General features: G+C 69.7%; 3 protein-coding genes across 4 annotated transcripts in view; all 3 read left to right on the top strand.

Annotated features, from left to right (window-relative positions):
• LOC309887849 (uncharacterized protein) overlaps positions 1–1,856 on the top strand; it is a 3,450-nt gene extending 1,594 nt beyond the window's left edge. Inside the window, exon 2 of the mRNA XM_082779848.1 lies at positions 511–1,856. Within this exon, the coding sequence (XP_082635974.1) occupies positions 511–1,629 (1,119 nt within the window). The 3' untranslated portion in view covers positions 1,630–1,856. The remainder of the gene's footprint in view (positions 1–510) is intronic.
• Positions 1,857–1,874: 18 nt separating this feature from the next.
• Positions 1,875–5,922, top strand: DOHH (deoxyhypusine hydroxylase). 2 transcript variants are annotated; one of them, XM_082779849.1, is made up of 5 exons: positions 1,875–2,008; positions 3,814–4,123; positions 4,333–4,409; positions 4,525–4,762; positions 5,471–5,922. In XM_082779849.1, exons 2-5 carry the CDS (start codon positions 3,850–3,852, stop codon positions 5,779–5,781), a joined length of 900 nt encoding a protein of 299 aa, XP_082635975.1. In that variant the 5' UTR covers positions 1,875–2,008; positions 3,814–3,849; the 3' UTR covers positions 5,782–5,922. The 2 variants fall into 2 exon arrangements, with proteins under 2 accessions (XP_082635975.1, XP_082635976.1); XM_082779850.1 differs by lacking the exon at positions 1,875–2,008 and adding an exon at positions 3,564–3,634.
• Positions 5,923–8,049: 2,127 nt separating this feature from the next.
• SMIM44 (small integral membrane protein 44) lies at positions 8,050–9,007 on the top strand. Its single transcript, XM_082779749.1, has 2 exons — positions 8,050–8,332; positions 8,627–9,007. Exons 1-2 carry the CDS (start codon positions 8,119–8,121, stop codon positions 8,848–8,850), a joined length of 438 nt encoding a protein of 145 aa, XP_082635875.1. The 5' UTR covers positions 8,050–8,118; the 3' UTR covers positions 8,851–9,007.
• The last annotated feature ends 316 nt before the right edge of the window (positions 9,008–9,323 follow it).

Raw genomic sequence — 9,323 nt, 5'->3', positions numbered from 1 at the left:
TGGAGCAGCTGCTGAGGAAGGCCAAAAAAAATAATAAAAAAAGCTCCATTTTAGCTTAAAGCTGGTTTTTAGCGTTTTGAAACTGAGACAATTCCCGTGGGAGAGCCAGGAGCACGGGGGGCTCGGTGCCCCTTCAGTAACTGGCGGGCCTGTGGTTGGCTCTGCTGCAGGAAAGTCAAAAACACTCCTCAGAAAGAACAAACACAGCGAAAGCCCAAACACGCTGACGGCCCCAAAAGGAGGCTCCTCCACAATGCTCCTCGGTGCAACCTGGGCCCCTTGTCCAGCCTCACGGCTGCTGTTTGGTGGCTTTAGGATGGGGTTTCCCAAAAACAGGAAAATTGGACCCAGGTTCTGCCAGCCTGGAGCCACCAGGCGGCCTCCCTGCCCCGCGCCCCTCGAGGTCCTTGAGCTGCGTCCTCCTCGGAGGGATAAAACAACGTGGCTTTGGGGAATTTGGGGTGGGAAACGGCCACCTCATGCCCCCGTGGCCTCCCTGCTGCCTTGCAGCTCCTGATCGCTCGCCGGAGGAGAACCAGCTGCTACTTCTACCCCCGCGCCTGGCCCAGCGTGCGGGGCGCGGACTGGTGGGAGCGGGTGGTCCTGAAGGAGTTCGGTCCCCAGGACTGGCTGGAGAAGTTCCGGATGTCCCGGGAGACTTTCTTCTACGTCTGCAACCGGCTGCGGCCGGGGCTGGCTCCTCACAGCGCCCACTTCCACCCCGCGCTGCCCCTGGAGAAGCGGGTGGCCGTGGCCCTGTGGCACCTGGCCACCAACGTGGAGTACCAGACTCTGAGCCCGCTCTTCGGCGTGGGGCCCTCCACGGTGCAGACGTGCGTGCGGGAGGTGAGCTACGCTGTGGTCCTGCTGCTGAAGCCCCTCTACCTGCGGCTGCCCAACGAGAAGGAGCTGGAGAACATGGTGCGCATCTTCCGCGCCCGCTGGGGCTTCCCCCACTGCATCGGCGCCCTGGACAGCCTCCACCTCCCCATCAACCCCCCGCTGCGCCTCAGCGCCGACTACTGCAACGGCCAGGGCTGGCACTCCATCCTCACCCAGGCCACCGTGGACGGGCTGGGCCAATTTTGGGACGTCTCCACCGCCTTCCCCGGCAGCATGGAGAACAGCGCGGTCCTGGAGAGCTCCAGGCTGTGGGTGCTGGCCAAGGAGGGCCGGCTGTGCCCCAACCCGCCCAAGGACTTCATGGGGAAGGCACAGAAGTACGTGCTGCTGGGCGACGCCACCTACCCGCTGCAGGACTGGATCCTCAAGCCCTACCAGGAGGATGAGAACCTCACCCAGCGGCAGCTGCAGTTCAACTACCGCCTCAAGCGGGCGCACAGCGTGATCGAGAACGCCTTCCTGCGCCTCAAGGCTCGCTGGCAGATCCTCCTCAAGTGCGACGACTGCAGCCTGGAGCTGCTGCCCACCCTCGTCCTCGCCTGCTGCATCCTGCACAACGTCTGCGAGGCGCACGACAACCCCTTCAACGAGGAGTGGCTGGAGGGCACCGAACCCACCGAGCTGCCCAAGCCCTGCCAGCCCGCGCCCGCCGCCATGGAGGACGGCCGGGCCGAGCAGGTGCGTGAGCTGATGTGCCAGTACTTCGAGAGCTGCGGGGAGGGCTGATGGCAGCAGGGATGTGGCCGTGCACCTCCCCGGGCTCCGGTGGACGTCCCCAACGCTGGCCCACCGGTACCGGGCTGCTCGGTCAGGACTGCCGCACCGGCCCGTTGGCTCCTGCTGGTTTTGTTCCTGTGGGTGCAGGCAGCGGGATGTATTTCACCCCCGTGCTCTCTCCTGGGATCCAATCGATCTTGTGACGTGCTCTGTGCTGTGTAAATAAAGCGGGGATCACGGTCTGGCTGCGGAGAGGGCTGTGGGGTTGTCCCGGTGCGGATAAACGCCGGCTGCTGACGGGGCCTGGCTGCAGCAGGTCTCTTTGCCATGGCCCCTGTGTCGGGAGGAGCTCAGGAGGGGACTCGAGGAAGGCAGAACCCCCCTGAAGGTACGAATCCTGTTGTGTGAACGTGCCTGGGAGGGAAAGGGAAACGGGGCAGAGCAGCAACTGGCCGGAGGCTGGCACTGGTGGGGAAGGGAACCACATCTGCAACCCCCAGCTCTGGCTCTGCTGGGCTGGGGCTTTGGGCTGGGGGTCTGCGCCCCGTCCCGCTGCCCAGCGCCTCCTGACCCTGATCCCAGCCCCGGTGTGCGGGGCAGCACGCGGCTCTGCCCGCTGTCGGCTGAGAAATCACACCGCGGCTCAGCCCCATGGCACACCGCCTCGCCTCACTGTGCCAGGGCAGAGCCAGCTGCCGGCGCGCAGACACCTCCCTCAGCATTTCGGCTGCAGGTGGTAGGCGGGGGAGCGGCACGGGCACGTCGGGCAGTGCCAGCCTTCCCTTGGGGACGGGCCCGCCGCCTCTGGGCTCGGGGAGCAGTGAGCAGAGGCAGCAGGGCAGCCGCCCCCTCCCCGCCTTGGCCCTGACCCCAAATTCTCGCCCTCCCGGCACCCGGAGCGCTGCAGGCTGCTCGCTGGTGGTGCCGTCGGTGTCATATGGGGCCCATTTGCAGCCTGCCCCATTTTCACATCTGTGGGGCCCAGCAGCAGATTGGGGTCCCGGGAGAGGGGTGGGTGTGAAGGCGCGGTGGGGAGCACGTTCACCTCGGGACAGTGGCAGGGGGGTGGGAATTGCCCTGCAGGAGGGTCCCGCACGCTGGCGGCAGGGATGCTGGGTGCCCCTCGGGGACTGGGGGCCGAACTGGGAGCAGAACGGTGCACGGGTGGGTGTATGGCACGGCTGGGGGGTGAAATGGGGAGAGTGCTGGGCTGGGACTGGGGGCAGCGCTGGGACTATGGGGCAGTGCTGGGGGCATTGGGACAGCTCAGGGGCTATGGGAAAGCCCTAGGGAACTGGGGGGTAGCCCTGGGGGGTACCTGGGCCCCCCTGGGTGGCACTGGGGCAGCTCAGGGACTATGGGATAGCCCCGGGGGGCAGCTCTGGGGGGCAGTGGGGCAGCTGAGGGACTATGGGGCTGCCTTGGGGGGCAGTGGGGGAGCCCTGGGGGGCACTGGGGCAGGCCTAGGGGGCAGTGGGGCAGCTCAGGGGCTATGGGGCAGGCCTAGGGGGCTGTGAGGTAGCCCTGGGGGGCACCTGGGTACCCATGGGGGGCACTGGGGCAGCTCAGGGACTATGGGGCCGCCCTGGGGGGCACCCCTGGGGGGCAGTGGGGCAGCCCAAGGTTTATGAGGCCACCCTGTGGGGAGCCCAGAGGCCGTGTGGGGCCGTGTGGGGCCGTGTGGGGCCGTGTGGGGCCGCCCCCCCCCCCCCCCCCCCCCCCCATGGTCACCCCACACCCCCAGGGCGCTCCCCAGCCCTCCCCGCCCCCACTCGCCCCCCCCCCCCCCCGCACTGCGCATGCGCCAGCGCTGCCCACCTCTTCCCCCTCCCCCTCCCTCCCCTTCCCCCGGCCGCTCCCACCCGGCGGGGCGGGGCTGGGGGGGGGCAGGGAGGGGTTGGCGAGACGGCTCCGTGCGCACGCGCGCTGTGCGCGGGCCCGGCTCCCCCTGCGCGCGGAGCTCCGGGTGGGAGCGGCCGCGCGGTCACGTGGGGGCGCAGCATGGCGGCGCGCGGTGAGTGCGGGGCCCGGCGGCGGCGGCGCTGCGGGTCCGTTCCGCTTCCGGGTCCGGGCGGCGCCGGGACCCGCCCGCTGCGTTCCGGGCCCCCCCCCCCACCCCCCACCCCCTCCCTCTCCCTCCCGGTGCACCGGGACCGAGCCCGCGGCCCCTCTGAGCCCTTTCCCGGTCCGCAGGAGCCTGACGGGGCCGGAGCAGCGGGAGCGGGAGCCATGGTGACGGAGGAGCAGGTGGCCGCCGTGGGCCGCACGCTGCTGGACGCGGCCCAGCCGCTGCCCGCCCGGTTCCGGGCCCTCTTCACCCTGCGCGGCCTGGGCGGCCCCGAGGCCGTGGCCTGCATCGGCCGCGCCTTCGGGGACGGCTCGGAGCTGCTGAAGCATGAGCTGGCGTACTGCCTGGGCCAGATGCGGGACGAGGCCGCCATCCCCGTGCTGCTGGCCGTGCTGCGCGACGCCCGCCAGGAGCCCATGGTGCGGCACGAGGCGGGTACGGGCCCCGCGCAGCCCCCTCCCCGTGCCCCTTTGTGGGGCTGTTTGTGGTGTTGGGGTGGCGGTGTCAGGTCTGTGGGGTCGGCGTCAGGCTTGTGGTCCCGCTGTGGGGCGGGGAGAGGCCCTGCCAGGGAGCACGGTGGGGCTGCCCCCACCCTGACGCCTCCCGGGGACACCCCGCTGCCTGCTGGTGTCTTTTTCCTGCAGGTGAAGCCCTGGGTGCCATCGGGAACCCTGCGGTGCTGGATGTCCTGAAGCAGTACTCGGAGGACCCCGTGGTTGAGGTGAGTCTGGGGGTGGGCTGGGAGCGATGCCAGCAGCAGGCGGTCACTGCGCTGTGCTCCCTGCACTGCTCGGGGCCGTCCCGCATCCCGGGCCGCGTCCTCCTCGTCCCCACAGGTGGCAGAGACGTGCCAGCTGGCCGTCAAGAGGCTGGAGTGGCTGCAGGAGCACGGCGAGGAGCCGAGCACCAGCCCCTACCAGTCGGTGGATCCCGCTCCCCCTGCTGAGGAGAGGGACGTGGCCAAGCTGCGCGAAGCCCTCCTGGACGAGGCGCGCCCGCTCTTCGACCGCTACCGAGCCATGTTCGCCCTGCGCAACCTGGGCGGCCGGGACGCCGTGCTGGCCCTGGCGGACGGTAAGGGCCCGGCTGGGGCCGCCCGCTGCCTCCTCTCTGCGGGTTAATCCAGGATTGGCCTTGCCTAAATCCAGAGCTGTGCGGCTCCTTGAGCTGCTGCTTCTAGAGCTGCCTTCCCCGCTGTTCGCTCGCAGAGAGGGCGCAGCCTGTAACTGGCGGGGGGTTTGCTGGTCTGAGCTGGTGGTTTCTGGTGCCAGGGACCTGTTTTGTCTCTCCTGGAAGGTCTGAGGCCACCCAGCCTCATCCTGGACTCCAGAGATTGTTCTGGAGAGGGCGTGAATGTGTCCTGGCCAGAGAAGGGGCAGAGCGCAGCCCCAGACCCTGTTGGTCCCTCTCTGCTGCCCCAGGGCAGTGGTCGATGCCCTCCGGCCACCTGCTGTGAGCTGAGGGCATGCTGCTGCCACCGGCTGAGGTGTGCAGGGCTCTGGGACCTCATCTCACGGCTTCCCAGCCCTGCAGGGCTTCCTCTGCAGCACGGGCGGGCTGCTACACACGTGGGGCACTGCTGTCCTCATGGCTGGGCAACACAGGGAGAGGGAGCAGCGCGAGACCCTGCCCCCAGAGCCCCACGGATCAGGAGAGAGGCAGCTGTGGGCTCCCAGCCCCATCCGACCGCCCCACGCCTCCCCCTGCCCCACAGCGTTTGGGTGGGGGTCAGGTCGGCACCGCGGCCAGCTCTGGGGACTCACTCTCTCCTCCTCCCCGCAGGGCTCCAGGCCGGCAGCGCCCTGTTCCGCCACGAGATCGGCTACGTGCTGGGCCAGATGCAGGACGAGGCCTGCGTGCCGCAGCTGACGGCCGCGCTGCGCAGCCGCACCGAGAGCCCCATGGTGAGGCACGAGTGCGCCGAGGCCCTGGGCGCCATCGCCCACCCCTCCTGCCTGGAGACCCTGCGCGCCTTCGCCCGGGACGAGGAGCGGGTGGTGCGGGAGAGCTGCGAGGTGGCGCTGGACATGTACGAGTACGAGAACGGCTCCCAGTTCCAGTACGCCGACGGGCTCTGCAAGCTGCAGGCCTGAGCCCGGCCGGGCGCGCCGCCTCCTTCCCCCGGGCGCGCTTCCCCGACGGCCTCCGCGGGCACGGCTCCGTGCCCGGCCGGCGGAGGCGGAACTGGGTTTGCTGTCTGGCACCAATACAGCTGCTTTCTGCATCCAAATCCAGGCTGAGCTGCTGCTTGCCCCCCCGTTTCTTGCGTCTGCCCCTTCCCCTTGTCTGGGGGCTCGCAGCGGGTGGGCTCTCGCTGCGTGTTGCAGCCCATCGCGGCGGCTCGGGGCGCGTGGGCTCTGCCTTCCCCACCTGAGCTTCGCCGGAGGGGTCGGGGCTGGCTTCGGGCGCTCGCTCCTGTAGGTTGGAGCCGTGCAGAGCCTCGGAATTGCCCTCGGTGTTGGTGCCGAGCCGGGGCCCTCCTTCCCTCGGCAGCTGCCGGGGCGCTGTGGGTTTGGCCTCTCCTGTCGGGGCAGGCTGGCTCTGCACTGCGGCAGCCTTTGCCCTGGGATGGGGCTTGTTCCGTGGCAAGGCTTGGAAGATTTGGCCACGGTTTTTCTTTCTGTGGGGAATGGCAGCGCAGTGAGGGCTGACGGGGTGAGGCAGAGCCTGCCTGGACTTCCCCCGTGTTGAAGCAGAGCCGGAGGGCGGCGGCTGCCGCCTGCTGCCAGCACCCAGCACCCAAATCCCCCGAGCGCGCGTGGGGCTGGGAGGAAATAAAGCACCGCCCGGCCATGGGTACCGGCGTGAGCAGAGCCGTGATTCGACCCCGCGGGGTCCAGCCCCATTTGGGGGTCCCTGGGGCTGCCTTCACAGCCCCCGTGGGCTGAGCCGTGCCCGGAGTCCTCACGGTGCTGCCGCGTGGGGTGTCCGTGCCAGCCTCCTGCTGCCGGCACCGCTCCCCTTGACCAAAGTCTCTGCGTGAGTCACTCGGGCTCGATCCTCGCAGTCCCCAAAACCGATGCTCCCCCCCTGCTGCGGCGTCCCCAGGGCTCTGTGATGGGGCAGGGAGGGAGCGGGGAGCCCCAGCGTGGTCCCAGTCCGTTCCAGCTCAGGACCCCGTGGCCGTTGCTCTGTGGCACCACGATTTTGGTGGCCAGGAGCCAGATGGGTGCCTGAGCGCCGCGGTGTGGGTGTGAGGTAGAGGATGGGGGCCCCCAGCTGCCAGACCTCGGTTCCTCTGCGCTGCTGACAGCCAGCTGCTGGTTTCACACCCGTGCAGAGGCGCCGGCTGTCGTGTGGCTTCTCGCCTCGCTCCCTCCGCCCCGCGCAGACCGCGGGTGGCAGGCGGCTTTGGGGCAGCACCGCCGGGCCTCGGGGCGCCGCTGTGCCCACCCGTGACCCCTGTGGGTGCTGGGGACAGGGACGTGGGGCGGGGGCCGCGCCGTTTCCCTCGTGCCCCGCTGTCGGTGCCCCACGGGAGTTCAGGTTTCGGTGTGCCGGGCGCTCCCCGGCGTGCTCGGCCCCCGTTATCACACGGGGCTCCTCCAACCCTTGCTCCCTGCTTCCCGGCGCTGATTTTCCATCAGTGAATCACGCAGCCCAGGCAGGAGCGATGCCAAATTTTTGCCTCTGCTCCCCCCTCCCCCATCTCCTCCCGCCTGCCTGCAAAAAAACCTCAACTCCTCCAAGTGCCTTTTAAGCCCGAATTGGAACGAAGGCGGCATTTTTGCGGCCGGGATCTGGCCTGGGCGCAGCAGAGCCGGGACGTGCGCGGGGAGGAGGGCCTGGGCGCAGAGCCCTGCCTTGGCACCGGCTCCGGCATCGCAGGCACCTCCATCCCTCCCTGGCGATCCCACCCCGGGAAGGGATTGGGGTTTTTCCAGCTCTTTTTGGGTGCTGGAGGGGGACCCAGATGGGACCCGGGGTGCCGGGACTGCTGCAGGTCCCCTCCTGGCCGCCAGCCCCGGTGCTGAGGGCAGCGCTTTGGGGCGGTGCTGGGCCCTGTCAAGGACTTGGTGCCATCTGCTCGGGGGATTCGGGGCCTGCAGGGGGATTTAGCCGGGAGGGGGAGTGTGCCCGAGCTGGGGGTGTCCCTCCCCTCCCTGCCTTCGGGGACTCCCCAGCTCTGCAGCTGATTCCCCGCTCACAAGGGGACGCGGGTCCCTGCAGTGCCATGTGAGGGGGGGATTTTGGGGACCCCCCCAGCCACCTTGGACACTTCTTGCACCCCCCCACGCTGAGCTCGCCTGGGCTGTGCCCGGATTACCAGCACTAAGCTCCTTCCCGCGGCTGCTCTGCCCTCTGTGCTGGTGAGAGGAGCACGGGGGGCATGGGGGAGCCGTGGGGACCCTGATGCCGCTCGTCCCCCGCATCCCCCCGCGTGGCAGAGGCTCGGGTGGCTCGGGGCTGGGGCACGGGGGGAGCTGGCGATGGCCCTGCCGGGGGGCTCTGTGCCACGGCAGCTGCTGCAGGCCCCCCCCGAGGAGGACGGGGTGCTCTACGTGGAGTACAAGCCCCCCGCCCTGGACAGCATCCGCCTGCCCCGCTACGTCGTCTACCTGGTGATGGCGGCCAGCCTGGTGCTGGTGGTGGCGTACGCCATCGTGGGCCACCTCATCAAGGACCTGGTGCACGACTTCGCTGGTGAGTCCCTGGGGAGGGGGGGCTGGGAAAGGACATGGGGCTGAGCTATGGGGTCCTCGTGGGGCTGGGTGGGGGGCGAGGGGGACCCCAACCAGCCCAGAGGGGTAATGGGGCGATGGGGATGCTGGGGCACAGGGTAGGGCCCCGCTGGCCAAAGGGGTGAATTTTTCTCCCCGAATCGGTGCAGGATGAGGCCTGCTGGGCACACTTCAGGTTTTTGCTGCATTGCTCCGGGGCTGGGGACCCCCCCTGGGTGCCACGGCGCTGCCCACGGCCCCGTCTTTGTCCCCGCAGATTGGGCGTTCGGGCCCAAGCCGGAGGAGGAGAAGGCGGTGATGGGCGAGGGCGGCGCGCTGGAGGTGGAGTGGCCGGAGGAGGACGGGGCCCTGCCGGAGGAGAGGCCGCAGGGCGAAGGAGCCGGCGCTCTGCCCGGCATGGACATCCCGCTGGGGCTGCTCTCCGCCGCCCCGCGCGGCTCCATCACCTTCGCCGACCCCCACAAGAAGAGGTTTTTCTAGGGGGGACCCCGCTGCGAAGCCCCCCCCGTCCCCTCCCCGCCGCTCCGGCCCCGTCCCCCCGCACCGCGGTGGTGCCAACGCGCGCGGCTCGGAGCTGCCATCGCACCCCAATAACCCCCCTGCCCCCCGACCCGCTGGGGCGCCCCGACCTTGGCCCTTGGTGCGGGATGTGCTCGGACACACGGACACACAGACGGACGCACGGACACAGAGGCGGGCGCTGGGGGGGCGCAGACACAGATGCGCCCCTGGGTGTGGGCGCAGACCCTCGGGGCGTGCACAGACACACGGAGACACCCGGACGGACAGACAGATGGACAGATGGACAGGCAGACACCCGGCTGTGTGCTGAGGATGGGGTTTGGCCCCCACCAGAGCTGGGCCCTGCAGGATGGGGCAGGGCTCGGCAGCACCCAGGGGTGCCCCCAAAGCTGATCTGAGTGGGGGCAAAGCACCCCCGAGCCTCTGGGAGG

This window comes from Aythya marila, assembly GCF_965140915.1.
Source record: "Aythya marila genome assembly, chromosome: 27".
Lineage (NCBI taxonomy): Eukaryota > Metazoa > Chordata > Aves > Anseriformes > Anatidae > Aythya > Aythya marila.
Note: the sequence above shows the minus strand (reverse complement) of the source record. Positions and strands in the feature narration are given on the sequence as shown.